This window comes from Carya illinoinensis, chromosome 16 (genome assembly GCF_018687715.1).
Source record: "Carya illinoinensis cultivar Pawnee chromosome 16, C.illinoinensisPawnee_v1, whole genome shotgun sequence".
In the NCBI taxonomy this organism is placed as follows: Eukaryota; Viridiplantae; Streptophyta; class Magnoliopsida; order Fagales; family Juglandaceae; genus Carya; species Carya illinoinensis.
This window is the reverse complement of record NC_056767.1, coordinates 28,636,292-28,655,381: the sequence shown is the minus strand read 5'-3', so window position 1 is coordinate 28,655,381 and position 19,090 is coordinate 28,636,292. Positions and strand designations below refer to the sequence as shown.

At 34.6% G+C, this 19,090-nt stretch overlaps 1 protein-coding gene across 1 annotated transcript; it reads right to left on the bottom strand.

Annotated features, from left to right (window-relative positions):
• Positions 1-2,945: 2,945 nt before the first annotated feature.
• LOC122299004 (disease resistance protein RPP2B-like) lies at positions 2,946-4,098 on the bottom strand. The gene is made up of 2 exons (XM_043108843.1): positions 3,544-4,098; positions 2,946-3,023 (listed from the first exon to the last, which is right to left on the bottom strand). The coding sequence occupies exons 1-2, from the start codon at positions 4,096-4,098 to the stop codon at positions 2,946-2,948; spliced, it is 633 nt and encodes a 210-aa protein (XP_042964777.1).
• Between the last annotated feature and the right edge of the window lie 14,992 nt (positions 4,099-19,090).

Below are 19,090 nucleotides of genomic sequence, written 5' to 3'. Positions count from 1 at the left end.
GTGGTTTTACGGGTGCGTGTGTATCACGAGCCCAAGCCGGGATGGGTTATTATCTCGGTGGAGCTCCTCTGGTCACTCGGGAGCGGAATAAACTGAGTGATGTCCCCTGAGTTGTCGAGAGAGATGACGGGAGCGGGACTAGGGGATGCTTGGCTACGAACGCGCCGGGCGCGGAACCGGGCATCGCCCTACTCACCGACTCCGTGGCCCTTCGCTGGCGAGGGCTAGAGGATGCTTGGCTACGCACGCGCGGGGCGCGGAACTGGGCATCGCTTGTTAGGTGTCACATGCGTAGTGGTACTCTGCGGTGTGACACTGGAGCCAGGGTGTGCGGATGACCCCTAGGGGAGGTCATGGTGCATACGGTTAAAATTGGATAATGGTTTGTGAGGCCAAATGAGACTTTTGGCGTGGGCCAGATGGACTTCTGGCGAGATATTGGGCCGGATGGACTTCCGGCGAGATATTGGGCCAAATGGACTTTTGGCGGCCAAATGTGACTTTTGGCGTGTTTTTCGGAAAGGATATATTTTTGGGCCAAATGGGTTTTTGGCGTGTGTGGAAAACTGTGTTTTATGGGCTTTGTGCATTGGGCATGTTTCATGCATATTGTTTGAGTTCTATATGTTTTTATCTGGTAGTGTTTGGGTTTTACTTACCTGCGGAACCATTTGTGGTTCCGTAGCTTTTGGTGCAGGAGATGAGGATGAGGAGGAGGAGGCTGAGCCCGAGGATGCGGCTCCGCCGGGTTGCTGATGTCATGCTTTTCTTTATGGTTTTAAATCTGTATTTGTGTTTTGTAATATTTTATCTATGTACGTTTTAAACAGCTTGTATTACGTTAAGAAAAATTCTGGTACTTAGTTATGACTTTCTTTATCCGCTGCGTGATTCTTTGTACACATCTGTTGCCTTGCACACACTCGGCACCCGTCGATGGGATGGTGACCCGGGTTGTCACCATCCGGACGTCTCAATTTCCCGTGTTCGGGCGTGGGAATTTGGGGGCGTCACAAGGATGGTGTTAGTGAGTTGGGTAAAGGAGGGTCATCCAAGTTAGGGCCTCCAACCATGGATGATTGGGATAAGAGTAGGTTGTTTGTAAAATTTCTAAAACTTTTTTATGACGCAACCTTGCGTTTCTCTGGGGCAAATTATGTCACTTGCAACTGTTTTGCATTTGAGCTTGCGACAATTCATGCTGCAATTAATTTAGAGTGTACGGAAGGGCCTCATAAATTGAGGACAATGGCATTTAATATGAAATCTAAATTTGAGAAGTATTGGGGAAATATTGAAAAAATGAATCTTTTGTTGTATATTGCATTGATTCTTGATCCTCGATATAAAATGCGATGTCTAGATATTCTTTTTGAAGGATTCTATGAGGATAACACTTCAAAAGTTCTTATGTTGTTGGATTTGGTTAAAGATGCTTTGACTCGTTTATATGATAGTTATTGTGCAAATGAGGGAAGTAATGTTGGGGCACAAGATCAAACTACGAGCCAATCAAGTGAGGGATGGGCTACTACTACAAGTTCAAATCCTGGGGTAGGTGAAGGTGATTTTCGATCATATATCCGTTTAAAAGTTCAGATGCGGTTGGAGTCGGAGAACTCTTTGGAGAGTAAATCTGAATTGGAGAGGTATTTAATTGAAAAATGTGAAAAGAGTGATCCAAAATTTGACTTGTTGAATTGGTGGAAGGTTAACAGCATTAGATACCCCGTGCTTTCAAAAGTTGCGCGGGATGTTCTTGCAGTTCCGATATCTACAGTGGCTTTTGAGTCGGCTTTTAGCACAGCAGGTCGAGTACTTGATCCTTTCCGCAGTAGCCTATCTCCACTTATGGTTGAAGCCCTTATCTGTACACAAAATTGGCTTCGCTCATCTTCTACCCCGTTAAACATTCACACTTTAATGGATGATGTTGAGGAGTTTGAGAAATTTGATACAGGTATGTAGCATCATTCACCTTTTATTTAAGTGTTTTTAAAATGTTTATCATATTAGTAATTTGTTTTAATTATTATGCTTTATTTTTTCCTTTTTGTGTAGAGCTTATGGAAGACTTTGGGAGTTCTTCAAGACCCACTTCTTTAGTTGGAGATGATTAAATTTAAGGTAGGACAACTTGTATATTTTATTTTCTTAAAGTTTTATTTATTTATTTAATGTAATTACTAACTTTTTATTGAAATTAACTACTTGATTTATTTTAATACAATTGCAAGGTTTGTTGAATGGACTATTGGATTTGGTGGCTACGTGCATAGCTATTATTATTAGCTATTTGTTCTAGTTGTAAGGTTTTTTTATTGGATGTTCTTGTAATTTGAACTTCTAATTTAGATTTGTAATTTGGACTTGTAATTTGTTGAACTTTTGGACTTTTAATTTGTTAGACTTTTTTATTTGTATTTTAGACTTTTGGTATTTGGATTTGTAATTTGTTAGACCTTTGGACTTGTAATTTAGACATTTGGAATTTGGACTTGTAATTTATTGGACTTTTGGACTTGTAATTTTGGACTTATTTTATAAGCTTAGGACATATTTTTTTTACACTAGATTTCATATTTCAGTTTTTGTGTTGTAACAGTTTTTTATATAGTAGAATTTGGTTTAGATAGCATATTAACAATTTATAAGGCAGATTTTTCGTAACAGATTTTTTTTACATAATAGATTTTTTTTATAAAGCAGATTTTTTATAGCAGATTTTTAAAACAGAATTTTTAAATCAGTTTTTTTTTTAAAACAGAATTTTTTAATGACAAATTTATATTTTATTAAAACCGAAAAACCGGACCAAACCGGACCGAAAACCGGAATACCGGTTTATAAGAAAAATAGGTGCGTAATCGGTTTTGAAAAATACAAAACCGGTACCTATCGGTTCGGTCCTAGATTTTGTCTAAAACCGGACCAAACCGGACTGGTTACACCCCTAGACTCAAGTGTATCAAACCCTTCTTTTCATGCAAGTCTATCAGTATGCCTTCAATTTTGTTTGTTTCCTAGCAAGACAATGCAGAAATTTACCAACAAAATCAGAACATAATAAAGTTGATCTTCATATTTTATCATTTGCTAGAATCATTAATTTGTTTATATGTATATATATTATGTACATATAGTGCATGTATATATATATTACATATGAAAAGAAAACAAGCTTGTTTAGTCTTCCTCGCTTTCAAACTTTTTTAGAAAAAATTTCTTACCGTTTGGTAATTTTGTTATTAGAATGTTCCGAAGTAAGTGATCAAATACAAAATGTCAATGCTTGGTTTCATATTTACTAATTAATCTTACCTATTGATATAAGAAAAATTCAAGATACCGATAGAAAAACTACGTCTAATTGTAACCGGCCATTTAAGGAATTCTACTTATAAACAAAATACCTCTTATGAGTGATATGTGTGGTAGATGCAGTATGCATATAAATAAATGAGTGCATGGATGCGTGTGTATATGTATTTCTCAGCCCATTTTTACAATCTCGAATGAAATGTATTTTTATGTAAATCTTACCTTACTTTGTTCAAGTACATAACGAACATCTTCATGAAACCACAACCAAGTGCATTTTCCAGGATCTTTGTTTGACTCTTTACGAACAATTTCTTTGCCCATAACTTTGAGTAAATCATGCATGTTTATTGTGTCATACTCATCAATAGTTATGAGACACTTCTCCCTTAGTATTTGAATATCAGCATGGGGAAAGAAACCACAACAACCATCAAGTATGTTAGTAACATATTCTTTACGCCTCCCTGCAAAGAAACATGCAATGCCCAGGAAAATTTTCTTTTCACTTTCTTCCAAACCATCATAGCTTATTCTAAGCTTGTCTTGAATATTATCGGGAGGAATTCTTTTGTACTTTTCTAGAGCATCTTCCCAAAATTTAATTTCTTCTCTTTTACGTAAATATGACCCCAGCACTTTTAAAGCCAATGGAAGGCCCCCAGCATAATGCAAAAATTTTTCTGTGAGTTCTGCAAAACCTTGGTTAGGTTCTTCATTTTTGAAGGTATTCCAACAAAACAGCCGAAGAGCTTCATTGTGATCCAATTCCTTCATCTTGTATTGTAGATGAACATTATACTTAGTTAATAAACTTTCATCTCTTGTTGTTATAATAATTAAACTTGCTAAACCAAGCCAATCACCAAGCCTATCACGATCTCCAAGTAAGTTTTCAACTTGGAATAATTGATCCACATCATCAAGAACTAAAAGAACTTTTTTATTCCAAAGCATATTTTTTATGAGACCCATTCGTTCATCTTCATTTTGAACCTTCAAACTCTAGGCACCAAGGATCTTGTAAAGAAGTGTCTCTTGCAATTGAATTAAACCATTCTCACGCTATGAAGTTTCTCTCACGTTTGCAAGAAAACAACTATATTCAAACTGGTCAAGAAATGAGTTGTAGATCTCTTTAGCCAAAGTTGTCTTACCGACTCCACCAATTCCAAACATCCCTAGTATGCGTGTAGTGTCATTCACTTCTGGACTTAGAAGCGTATCATGGATGTCCTGTACTCTAGACTGCATTCCAACTAGATGCTTGGAAACGTGATTTAAAGATTTAGGCTTTACTACTTTAAAGACCTTAGAACAACTTCTTGAATAAATTCATATTCGTTCCTAGCAATGAAAAAAAAGGAGAGTTTTTAGGCTTTTCACAACAAAGAAACAAAAGAAAATGAACTAGTACTCAAATTTTTATATCTGGTAACAAATGGCAATGATCTATTTAATTAGCGTTTTTGGTTCTATTCTCAAATTTGGTTTGCCTCATTAAGATGTATTATTATCACATTTTTTTTTTTTTAAATTAAGGCATAAGAGTGGGTAGAAGCAAAATACCTGTCTCCTAAAGTGAACCCAGCCAATTCGGCCACTTCGAGGGAAGATGAGGAATTTCTTGGCAACATCTTTGCAGATGATTCTATTTTGGAAACTTACAAGAGAGATGAGTTTCTTGACAACTTCCTCGCTGTAACTTTCACATAATAGTACTTATGTGCTTCTATAACAATAAATTATGCTATAAATATAAGATTTTCAAACAGTAATGCTATAAATATATCGCTGAACAGAGGATTATTTTTATGTATTAAAAACATATAATATTAAAAACAATATTATTAGAAGATAATTTTTTAATATGATTTATGTTTTTGGATTTTAAAAAAAATTAAATTTTTTATTATATTTTGTTTGGAAGTTTAGAAAAATTATAATTATTAGATAAGATGAGACAAACCAGAAAAAAAATTGAGCACATGATCTAATTTGGTTAGATTAACAGTAACATAAGAAAATAGCATAAGGAAGATGGTTTGATACAAAAATAAAACTAGAATTTCTTGGCCGAGAAAATAAATGGTGATCCAGATCAATATTCTTTGCTAGTTCCCACAACACCCCTGATCTCCTTTCTTGGCAATTTCCTTGCCGTACCTTTCATTGGAATAAATAATAAATTAACCAGGCAGGGTCGTTTTCTTGGAAACTTCAAAGAAAGATGAGGAGTTTCTTGGGCACTTCCTTGCGGTACCTTCATTGAGATAAGTAATAAATTAAACAGGGTTGGCCCTCTAACAAAGTATAGATTTTTTATGATTCTTGAAGAGGTTACACCAAGAGGCATGTGGCCAGCCATTAGGCGCTACTGCACTGCAACTCTTGGGGCTTAAGGGGCGTGCTGCGTGAAGCGCTGCAACACATGGGCAATGGGCGCGAACGCAGTGCGAGGTGCTGCAACGGTTGGGAAAATAATATTCCCAAAACGCGCATGGTGTGACTAGAACCAGTGCCATCCGGTTGGAAGAAGAACAAGGCAACTGTTGGACTAAGTCCAACTGTTGTGTTTTACGGCAACAGTCATAATATATATACCTATTCCGAACAGTTTTCAGCAAAACAAAGAGTAATAACTTTTTGTTTACATCTTTTGGCTATTTATAAATAGACCCATTAGCCTGCCATTTGAAAATATCAGAATTGAATTTCGAATTCTCTCTCTCTCTCTCCCAAATATTTCATTTCTTCAAAATTTGTTAGAATCTGTTCGTTCTCGAGAGAACAAATTTCTAATTTCTTGGTTGAATAGCAAAATCTGAGGGTATTCGGGGTCTAATTTTGTGTGTGCATAACGCAGCTAGACAAACAGACTTGTTCTGGGCTTCATTGTATCTTGGAGGCAAATTTGCTTATAAGCTGTGTGCATACCGTAATTGGTGGGGGCGAATATTGTTTTAAGGAAGGCGACATTTGTAATGCGCCTTGAAACAAACTTTCTCTCACTATTTTTGTTTTGCAGCCCCTTTTGTTCCAACAGTTGGCCCCTGCGAAAACGACTTGATCATGTAATCGAATAGGATCATCTCCATTGGTGGCATGCAGGTGATGCTTGAATGATTTTCCCCTTATTAGCCGAGCAGAGGGCAATGAGTGTTTAAATAAAATAGTAAAAATGAAAAATCATATATTAGTGTTAATATTTTATTATATTAATAATAGAGTAGTACTATTTAAAAGCCTTTATACGACACACTATCAGTCACATATATAATATAATTTGATTTATAAAATTCAAATTTTAAAATTTATCTTTTTAATCAAATTAATTCACATGAATATTATAGTATAAAAACCTTCCAATAGAATAAATGGTCAATATTTTGAAAATGAAAAGCTTCAGATCCAGCTCATTTCAATATTTTGGCAGAGAAAAATAAATGGTCATCCAGACCCACACCCCTCTGCTTTCTTCCCCAAAACCCACTGGCCTATGACTTTTTGAGTCAGCATCGTCCTCAAAAGTCATATTTAAAGAGGAAAAAGGAGAAGCGTTTGTTATAAAAAAGAAATAAATAATACATGAAAGGTTTCTTGGCATCTTCTTTTGAGGTACCTTTCATTGAAATGAATAATAAATAACACATGATCCTCAGCTTTTGGCAAGTTAGAAGAAAGACGGAAGGAGTTTCTTGGCAACTTAATTCCTTGCTGTACTTTTCGTTGAGATATATAATTAAATACACATGATATATACTCTTCTTGGAAACTTCGTATTTTAGCTGGTAGATGGCAGACGCAATATCCCTGCAGGCCTTTTTCAAAAGAGAAAGAAATAAACTTACCAGGAAGTTATGCTTTGGGTTTCCACACATAAAACAAATTACCCAAAACCAAAATGATAGTGCTCATGACATGGTCAAATATTCAACTTTTTCCAAAATCCCACCCCGGGTTAAGGGTTATAGAGAGAGAATTACTTAGAGATTTCACAAGGCAAACCATCCATGCCGAAGAACTCACCCAGAAACTCCCCTGGCCTAATAGGCATCCGAAACTAGTAAATATATAAATATATATATTGAGAAATACTCAAATCATGGCAACGAGGGGATTAGTGACTGTAACCACGAACATGCCATGTCCCGCCCTATGTTTTCAAAGGACATGGTGATGATACCCAAAAAGCAACTCAATGCCATAAGAGACAAAACCCCAACCAAAAAAATTACTAACGATTCTTCACAAATTAATAAACTATTAAAATGACTTACTAACGGAATAAATGATTCATGACTATTTTAGATTAATATAGTTATCAATTGGTTCAAAAAGCTGTCTAATATGCTATCCTTGACCATGATCTAAAAGGCCAATATTACTTATCCAATTGCATCAGAATAGAATACAGATATGTGTTTGCTGAAAAAAGAGATAAAGGAGTTGAAGTTTCTTGCAAGGCAACTTCCTTGCATTACGCTATCTAGGACTGTAATCGAGCCAAACCGAGCTAGTTTTTGACTTGTCGAGCTCGGCTTGACTCAAAATACTCAAGCTCGAGATTTTTTTTTTTAATTTTTTGTTCAAGTTCAGTTCGATAAGCTAAACTCTCAATTTGAGTTCGAGTCAACTTGATAAACAACTTCCTTGCATTACGCTATCCTATCAATGTAGGAAATTGATTTTTTTTTTTTTGGGTTAATTATAATGCTAAATATAAGTTTCAGTACTCATACAAGTCTCTTCAATGTTTTTTTTAATAAAAAAAAAGTTTGTGCCTTACTGCAAACTAATGAACGGTGGTTTAGATAATTTGGGACTTTAATGTAGGTTTAGATAATTTTATCTTTAAATTTTTTTAAAATTATAAAAATATCCCTTCTAAAATGATATTTTTTCTTATTTAATAAAGTGGTTTTGTACATGCAATCTTCAAGTGGAAACTACAAAAAAATTTCTCATAATTATATATATATATATATATATATATACACGTGTGTGTAAAAGATGGGACTTGTTGATCATGTGGTGAATAGAATTTGGTTAATTTGGGTACCTAGTACGTTTGTCATGTGCAGTGTTTTAACCATTGCTTTCTAATTGGGTGGACGGTAAATTAAATGAATAAATAATTCGTTTTTAGGTAGAAGATATTTGTTCAAAGCTAAGAGTGCAAAAAGACTTGTGAGGATTGTACATAAAAAGTCTATGTGAGTTTCAGTCTGCTATTAATGCCATAAAACACTGGGCCATCTATCCAGCTGGGCGGTGCCTATCAAATCCTCATCCCTATCAATTATTGGTATGTTGATTGAATTTGTGGTGGTACACTACCATGTGACTGAACCAAATAAAAGAAGAAGAATCATCACAGAAAGGGAAAAAACATATATACACATGAGAAAGAAACCAGCAAGTTTGGTCCCACCCACGTTCCTATAACAACAAAAAAATTAGAACTTTGTGAGCCAAGTGGTCACAAATGCCCTTCAAATTCTTTCATGGGTCTACTTTCAATATCCTTAGAGATATCACAACTTTACTAAAGAAATTTCAATATCCTCATAGATATCACAACTTTACTAATTTCCTTTTCAAGTTGGATTGTTCAAAAAATACATTGGCACCAGAACTGATACATCATTTGGCATATTAGGCCACAACAAACAATATTTTTGGCTGCATACTACTTATCAAATTATCTCAATGTTTACTCATATATCTCTGCATATTTTCTTGATGCATTCATTAATTTCTCAAACGAAAATAATGGTAGTAGTGATAGAGCTAGCTCTTTATTGGATGTTTCAAGATTGAACCCAGACATGCATTATATAGCTAGCTAGTTTTGCATTTTCCTTAAATTTTTTGAAAATCTTCCAATTGTATCTTTGAATTGTGCTATAAGAATGTGAACTGGTTATTCTCTTGGGGTGGGAGAGGAATTGACTTGAGTGGAGTAGCTCACAAGTTTTGGTTGTTTGGGTTGGGGTTATGATCAACCCACCGAAGAGCTTTATGGGACCTCACAACAAACACGTCGAAGATGACAAAACTGAAACTGATTTGGGCTCCAGCCTCAATCTTCTATATATGACTTGCAATGCAAAACTCTCTTCCGCCGAAGCCCGCAGCTCCTTCGAACCCTACTCGATTTGTGTTTTCACATCCATTAAGGCCATGCACTATTTAAGCTCGACTGAGTGGAATGTTAATTATATGTTGGGTAAAAATCCCAATGGAGGAGACATGCTTCATTGGGAACTGCAACAATATCCACAAATCGAGAGAGAGTTTGTATTAACTGGGGCATGATGAGGCCCCTTTGGGGATCCAAGTAATCAGTGGGACTGAGTTTAAAGAATTTGAAAATCCAACTTTCATTTGATTGGAACAAATAATTCATAACATTTTGATTTATTTTTTAATGACTACTTTTCAAGCTTATTAAAGGAAAAATGAAAACAGAAAGTACTATGATTATTTATCATGATTGTATAAGACATGTTCCCATTATATATTATATATAATTAATAATATAAGGCTTAAGCTTCAAGGGATCACGCGATTGATCCACGCCTCGCATCGTAACGTATGCTTTGCATGATTATTAATTAAGGTTTTTCTTTTTTTATTTTTATTTTATGTCTATTTCCTTTTTCATCTCTAATCTTTATCATGGAAGTGGTACGTACGCATATTCTTGCAGATAAAGTGTCGGTGCATCCCGATGCATTCTTATCTTGGGGTCACGCGATTGATCCACGCCTCAATCGATCATGAGGCATGCTTTGTCTGACCATTCAATCATTAGGTCTTCCATTATTTAGTTATTTCCTGAATTTTAATTTTTGAAAAATGATAACGGTATTTAAGAAAGTTTTATTCCTTTACTTGTTAGTTGTTGGAATACTGAAAATTTTAAAATTTAAATTTCAAAAGAAAACTAATAAAAAGAAAAATTCAATGAGAAAATTGATCGTAAGTGTTTAGGTTCACATAGTCATATGATTGTTCGGGTATGCTTCCTCGGCCTTTTAGTTGAATGGCTACCCTATTCCGTCTTTGTGAATTATCAACTTCATAAGAATAGTCTTGGTTCTAGGCCCATCTCATGATCATTTACCGAGTCAAACAGGCCCAAAGTGCGGAACCAGTTGAAATTATTTTAAATTTTAAATTTTAATATTATATTAATTAATAATTTATCATATAGTATAAAATTATTTTATATATAATTATATAAAAATTATATATAATCTAAAAAATCAAAACATTTTATGTAATATAAAAAAATAACAAATATATATATGAATCGGTCCGGACTGATGTTAAAAAATGAAAAATCAAAACTGAATCGATTTCAACCGATTTAAAAAAAAAAATGAAACTGATACCAGACCAGACCGAATCCGATATAGGATCAAACAGGTTCGGTTTGGTTTACCCATTTTCCCCTAATTAATATCTACTTCGACTCGAGGGAGTGTTAAGGAAGGTGAACAGCAATAAAGTGGCTTGCACAAGCTTGCATGGTTGACATGCATCACCACCATGAGTTTGGTTGACATTAACTCCTAATTTCAATCCCAACACGAACTGCTGCTGTAATTTTGGACTCTGCTCTCTAATGCTTGTAATTTCATTCACTTATCAATTCAGATATACATTTTTCTGATTCTCTATTATATCTACTTTGTTTTACCTTCAATGCTCACAAATAAAGCATTCCTGTCACTACGGCAACTATAACCCTCCAAAACAAAGCACTACTCCCTATACCACAATGATATTACTCAATCTCATTAAAAAACTTCAAGTAAAAACATACCAAACAAGTCAGCTCTTGATCTTTAAACAAGATATCAACTTCATAAACGCTAACGAATAGAGGACATGCAATTTCATATAGCAATATATTGTTACGTACGGACTTACGTTCTTTCCTCATATATACTAGCAAGAACAAGATCATAAAAAAGAAATTGCAATAATAAAAGGAAAGAATCATGAACTTGAATATCATTTCTTGGAAGAGATTTTTGAGTAATTATCTCCAACTTCACAAGCTACTAAGCTTTATATCCAACTCAAATGTCAACTACTTTTTTTTTTATCCATCTATTTTTTATTTTTATTTTTTATTTTTGTTCCTTTTGATATTTGAATCTAGATTTAAAATTTTAGAATATGATCTTCTTACATAATTTAGAAGAAAATAAATTCAATTTTATAAAACTTGACTCAAAGAACAAAAGATTGTCATTTTTTATAAAATGGAATTTATTTTTAATTAAATTACATGAATACGTTAATTAATTGAATTTATTTATTTTTAGATTATGCAAGAAGCTGATCATTATTATTCTTTGACTTCAGATTCTTTTGACGGTTGAAAACAAAACTTGGTGCACGCTGGTTGCTGCCAACCTTTGATAGCCCCACGATTGGTTTTACAGTACTAACTGTACATCACTTGAATCAACTGTCACTAAATATTGTAAAGAAATGTGATAATCTCAATATTGATTGATGAAACGTCAAAATAAAAATAATATGAATTATTATATTACAAACATTTTTTAAATACATAAATCAAGTGGAAATCTAAATAAATAAAAGAAGCACAAAAAACCCAAATAACACTATCTAAAAGGGGGCACAAAGCCCGAATTATAAGGAGAGATGGCAACTTCCAAAGAATCATTGGGCTGTAGCTTTTTCAGAAAGGGAGGCTACACGTACAATATAGATAAGAAAAGTTCAGTAATTTTTTATGAATAATAGAGATGAAGTCAAAGTTTCTCTTAGATTTTGATATAAAATTTATTATTTAAGTTATTTTTTTAAATATCTAATTTTTTTAATAAATAAAATATATTAAGATGAAAAATTTTATTTAAATATTACCTCAAAACTCGGAGTTGGTATCTTTTATTTGATAGAGTGGCTACTTCTTGTCACATGAGACTTGTGCCACGTCATAGACTCTGACGCATACGTGTGATATTTGTCAATGTGTTTTATACATTTTGTTGACGTAATAAGGTAAAGAAGAATAATAGAACAAAAATAACACAATTAGAAAAATAATAGATAAGAAACCCAATCCGGTTGAGGACAAGTCATAAAATGAGGAGTTGATTGATAATAATAATTATTAAACTCATGGATGTATTTATAAATGATACGAGAAACCAGAAAGATTTTTCATTTTTTATTTTTATAATCAGACATTATTTAAAAACCCGGGTACCGGGTTCTAAATCCGGTACCCGGATCGGGTGAACCCGGGTTTTAGAAACCGGGCACCGGCCCGGGTGTTTTCCGGGCCGGTGCCCGTAACCGGAACCCTGTTATCCGGGTTCCGGACCGGGCCGGAAAAAAATCCGGCCCGGTTGCCCAGCCCTAATTAAGGCCTTGTTTAGTTATACAAACCATGGCATCTCATTTAATCATTATAATTGTTTCAAACTCCCGCACAAAATATAATAAATAAGTCAACTTTTTCAAATTTCAAAATAAAAATAATATTTTAACAATATTTTATTCAACTTTCATCTCATCTCATCTCATCCGTATAACCAAACAAGGCCTAAGAGTAGTAAGATAATTTGTAAGTAGTCATGAGATAGTTTGAGTTAAATATTTATTGGGTTTTGAGAAATGAGAGAGAAAATTTTAAATAAAAAATATTATAAAGTTAAAATATGGTTAAAATATTCTTTTTTAATATTATTTTTGTTTTGTGATTTAAAAAAGTTAAATTTTTTTTTTTTTTTTGGAAGTTTGGAAAATTGTAATGCATATAGTTAGAAAAGGTTGTAATGATTAGTTTAAAAACATTTGTGTTTGAGTGATGTTTACAAAAAAAATGAGATGAAGCAAAATGAGATGAGATGAAAATTATTTTAGAAAATAGATTCCCATATGCTATCTAAAATAAAAAATGTGTCTTTTGTTTTGGTTTTTTCAAAGAATTTTTCAAAGAAGCTTTTCTTTTATTATTTTTTTAAAAAAAGTGAACACCCATTTGTCAATCCAAATGAAATTTCTTGAAATAGCACCTTTTAAATCCTATAGTAATTGAAATAGGAATAGCACATGATTTTTCTTTTAAAAAAAAGGTTACGCGTACAAAAGGGAAAACATATAAATATAAAATAAAACAAGATGATTCGAGATTAATTAAGTTAATATTAATTTAATTCAATGTAAATAGGTCAAGAATAATATTGGATAATCAGACGGCAAAACATGAAGTCATGGAAGAGTAACTGAAGATTGATTGTACCTTAATTAATGTTTGGTTTAGTAATTGCCTGCGATGATTCAGCCCATGCATCTCCCCCCATCTGCAACTTGGTTGCTTCAAAGATAGCAAAATAGCAAAGAGTATCAAAGATTCAGTCTTGAGTCGCAGGTCAATTAATGTAGATCCCACGTTGATTAGTCATTTTGAAACATAGGTCCATATATGACTTGGGGCCCTCCCATGGAGACTTGGAGTGTTACAACCACTACATCATATTCAGGAAAAGCCTGCAACAGCTTATAATGCTTTGCTAACGAGAAATGTTAGGTTTATGCACAAATCTTATTTGCATTTTTGACCTTATTCACTGTTACAAAACTTTCATCTCATCTCATCTTAATTATTACAACCTTTTCAAATTCTTATACAAAATAAAATAAATAATTCAACTTTTTCAAATCTCAATATAACTTTTTCAAATTTCAATATAAAAATAATATATTCTAATAATATTTTATTCAACTTATCTCATTTCATTTCATCTCTGAAAACAAACGATCATAAAATCCATTAGAAAAGAAAGATACGGAGAAATGAATAATGCAATTAAATCATAAAATCCATTAGAAAAAAGTTTTGACGGATAAAGTAAGCCTTTTTTTTCTTTCTTTCTTTTTTATTGAAGTAAGATGCTCTCGTCTATTATAAATGATAAACACATGAAATTCTGTATGCATGCACAAACAGACCCATTAATTTTAAAAGAGTGGGAAACATAATTTCATTTTATGTACACAAACAGTTATGGGTCTATTTGGTTGGAGTGAAAAAACTGTGTAGTGAAATAACGAATTCACAAAAAAAAAAACAAAAACAAAATTACCTCAAAGTTATAAAATTCCACATGAACAATTGCTCGGTAGCAATGATAGCGATATGTTTGGTTCAGTTCGGATTCCATCTTCTCAAGCTCTTGTATCTAATCCCTATCTCAAGAAGGCAGCAAAGCAACAACCAAATTAAAAATTGCACCTTTAATTAATTACAACCCAAGTTTAAGCTGTAAATCCAAATCTTTCTTTGGATTCTAATCGTCATTATCTAATTCTATTATTCTGACACCCGTGGTTGAGGATTACTGCCTCTTTTGTTGAGGGTACCAATTGATTTCCAGGCTGCAATCAAATTCATCATGACACCTCTTACCTTTTCTAATTTCTTTACTAGATGCATATCAAAATGGGCACCAACATCTTCGTGGAGCACACTTGTATCATGATCTCTTGCCTTCTCTTCATCATTCTCTACCAAATGGACCCAAAGTTCCAAATCTTCATTTAGATTATCACCATCGCTTTCATTCTCTAAATCAAAAATTATTGATTCTAAAGAAAGCTGGACGTTAGCACAGGGACTCTAACTTGTGACATCTTGCAATGTATTGATCTCCTTTTGTTTGCTTACTACACGGATTGCAAAACTTTTAATTAGGAATCTACTAGCTTGTTTGCTATAAACTTAAGTTGCATAATTCCCTCAACTGATTTGAAATGCTCTCCTTCTAGTTTGTGGTAATTCAACAATAAAACATCTAAGCCACTTCTAAAACATGGAGGAAACATTTTAGACTGATATACACCATTATAGTAGATCCCGATATGCATAATATTATTGATGGAGGAATCGGATTCTCCCTAAACAACAGCACATGCAATGAATCCATTAAGCTCACCAATTGGAGTCTTTAGCTTCGCACGGTAATCCTAATCTGGAATCTTATTTTCCGGAAATACAAGGTAACAACATGGATGGTCCTCTAGATTTTCCTATTGAACAAGCTAGCATCATGATTTTTAATAGACAAAGGTGGTACATGGTACTCTGTGTGTGTGTGTGTGTGTGTGTGTGTGTGTGTGTGTGTGTGTGTGTGTGTGTGTGAGAGAGAGAGAGAGAGAGAGAGAGAGAGAGCATACCTCAAACCGTAGAGGATTTACAAGCTTTTTATAGCATCCACTCAAGTTAATCCAATTTAGCTTATGAAAGCTGCTTGTATTGAATACAAACTTATTTGATATTTCAGGAAAACTCTCCAATGAAATGCATCCTATAACGTCTACGTTTGTTATATTTGGAGGAATTTCTAATATTTCTTTAAGTTGCTCACAATCGTACAATCCAAGGTACCATAATCGAACAAATCCTCTAATCCACTTAGGAGGTATAACGACAATATTGCTTCCCATTAATTCTAAAATTTCCAAGGTGGAATAGAAGACAGGTAACTAAACCCAATCTAATATTTTTGATAGCATCCGTGAGGAAGGATCGAAATCTGACTGACACTCGATAGTGAGAAAACGTAGATCTTGCAACTGAAGAATGTAGGGATATGCCTTAATTTTTGGGAATCTCTTATTTCTAAATTTTGAAGGCTAGTAAGATTCCCAATGGATGAAGGCAATTCTTTTATAGCAGTCACGTGTTCTAGATGAACATATGTTAAATGTTTTATTTCACTCTCTATTTCAAGAAACTTCTGCAGCCTTTCGCAACAAGAAAGTCTAAGGTATTCTAGAGATCTCAACTTGAGAGATTTTGGAAATTTTGTAAGGCTATGGCAATTCCCAGTTGACAAATTGACAACATTATCAAGGAAGCCAATAGATTGATATACCGCAACTAAGTTATTGCAATTATCAATGTCCAATTTCTCTAAAGTCTGGAGCCTGACACATTAGGAATCTTTGTTAGGAATGTACATTTTAATAATTCCATAGTTTTCAAATTCCTAAAATTCTATAGAAATGAAAACAAAACAAGTGAAAATATGTCAGCTTGTAGAAAATTTACAGCATATATATTAATATATACATACGTATATAAATATATATACATACGTATATAAATATATATATATAATTTACAGCACTCAAAGCCCTTAAAAGTCCTCAGGCACTTGTCCAGTTGATAAATTTCAGTCCTTTACATAATGTGGTACAGAACTTCACTTATAGATGACATGTGATTTATAACAAAATCAAACAAATGACAAATACTGTTTGCAGAACTCTGTCTATGTTTTGTAGTGTGGTGTTGTTAATTATGTTTTTCACTGACTAATGTAAGTATGCAAGGGCATTTCTTCTTAGCACAGTGTGTCAGAATGTGGTCCAAACTATTTTCTAGTTTCAGTATACATTTTGGATTGAATTACGGCTTTTAATCAGAATTATATCTACTTTTTTGTACCAAGATAGTTACTACAACTGCTGATACAGATTGGTAAAACAATGCATTGCAGCATGACAAACTACATACAAGCAATTCTTTCTTTCTTTTCAAAACCTGCTCTATTTCCTTTACCTTGTTAAAAATGGAGTTGGGGGGAAAGAAGAGAGAACTGTCGAGAAAAGAGGAGATGGAGTAAAAATGAATTGCAACTCGGTAAGATGGAGAGCTCATCACTGATCGTTCCTCATAACGACGATTGTGAAATCTTTTATGTATCAAACATTTCTCATGTCTACATTCAAATTAAGCCCCATTCCTAGTGACTGCTAGCGACTTCTACAGAGGCGAAACTTTCTCTCTGCTAGGGTTCCCTCAAAGCTTTGATGGCTGCCGCGGAGCCCCTCCTGGGCTCTTCGGCAACAGCTGGGAGGTAGCGAACTTTTGTAGAGTTGGTATATCAACCCCCGTCTCCGCTTCCAGAAGTGGAGATTCCGATTCGTCCACCGAAGCTTATCGATGGGGAGATTTGCATAATGTTTTCGAGGGAGGAAATTGAAAAATCAGCTCAGCCTTTCCGTTTCTCTTTAGTGATGAAATTCCTGCACCAAAGACCATCGCTAGATGTGATACGTTCCTTCATCAAATGCCGTTGGGGTCTGGATAAGCAACCAGTTGTTTTTGTGAGGTTCTCCAGTGAACCCGATTATCTTAAAGCCTTTTCCCGTGAGGTCTGTGATGTTGAGGGGTCTCCTTACCGAATCTTCAATTGGAGCATTGATTTTACAGAAGAGCATGAACCTTCCATGGTCCCGATTTGGGTGTTCCTTCCAGGGCTGCCTCCAAACCTGTACCACAAATGCTTCCTTCGTAATTTGCTGATGCCGATTGGTCGATATCTGAGAAGGGATAACAGCACGAGATGTGCCACACGCATAGATGGTGCCAGGGTATGTGTGGAGATGGACGCTGCTCAATCTCCTATTCCAGGATTCTGGATCGGTGATCACCGGTTGCCATCTAGTCGATACCAGGAGGTAAGTTATGAGAATTTGCCAGCATTTTGTAAAAACTGTCATTTGCAGGGGCATAACTCTAAAACATGTAAAAAGAGTGAAAGTAAGCAGCTGAAAGATGCCCAAAGCAAGAAGAAATGGGCTCAAAACAAATCTATAAAAGAGGGTGGTGTAAAAGAAACAGGAGCAATTCTAAGCTTGGAAGGAGTTCCGAATGAAACAAGGGAAAATGAGGGGGGCTGCAGGGATGGCAATGATGTCAGGAATGAGGACCAAACACAAAATGAAACCCCTATGATGGGAAACCAAGACCCGATACTAGTAATTATTGAGGAACTTGGAGAAAAGTCTCAGGAGGAAGGAACAAGTGAACCTCTATTTTCTGAAGACCGGGCACAAGAGGAAAATATAGTTATGGTGAGGACAAGTCCTAAGAGGGTTATGGAAGCGCTATTGCAGGAAGAGGCTACTGGTCAATTGGAGGTGCTACATGATGGAAACGGCTATGAGAAAGATAAATTAAATGAGGAAGAGGCCAGGGAACAAGCTGGTGCTTCGGATGGTGAAATGGATACTGAGGTGGATCATTTACAAAAGGTGCCAGAGTCATTATCGGACATAGAAGAAAGGGAGTATCAACAAGAAGGCAGTGGGAGTGTTAAACTAAGGAGTTATAAAAGGGCTAAAAGCAAGCCCTCAAAATTGAATCTATGATTAAACCAATTTTCTATTGGAATATTAGGGGTCTTGGGACCTCCAGGAAAAGGCTTGGAAAATTAGTACGGATGTATAAACCAGGAATTGTGGTGGTAGCTGAACCATTTACTAATGATAGTCATATGTGCTGGTTACAAATGAATATGAATATGATGGGTAGTGTGTCGAATGAAGCAAATGGGGGAAAGATCTAGATTTTCTGGGCTGAAGGTGTAAAAATTAATGTATTGAAGACATGCCCCCAATCGCTGACAATTAGAGCAGAGGAAGGTAATGACTATTGCATAATGTCTTTTATCTATGCGAAATGCCAATATTTACAGAGAAGAACCTTATGGGATAATCTTTGCAGGATAAATCCAGGAATAGACCCTTGGATGGTGGTTGGAGATTTTAATATTATTCGAAAGGATGAGGAGCGTAAAGGAGGTCGACCTCGACATGCAGGGGCAATGGCTGATTTTAATTCCTTTATAGAGGACTCTGGCTTAGTGGAAATGAACCATACTGGAAACACTCTGTCATGGTGTAATGGACAACATGGTGT

What these genes read in the sequence shown, in the direction of transcription:
- LOC122299004 (XM_043108843.1), bottom strand. Translation starts at nt 4,098, where the DNA reads ATGAAGGAATTGGATCACAATGAAGCTCTTCGGCTGTTTTGTTGGAAT. An exon ending in ATGTACTTGAACAAAGTAAG is followed by an intron (nt 3,024 to 3,543) that starts GTAAGATTTACA and finishes TTGTCTTGCTAG; the next exon opens with GAAACAAACAAAATTGAAGG.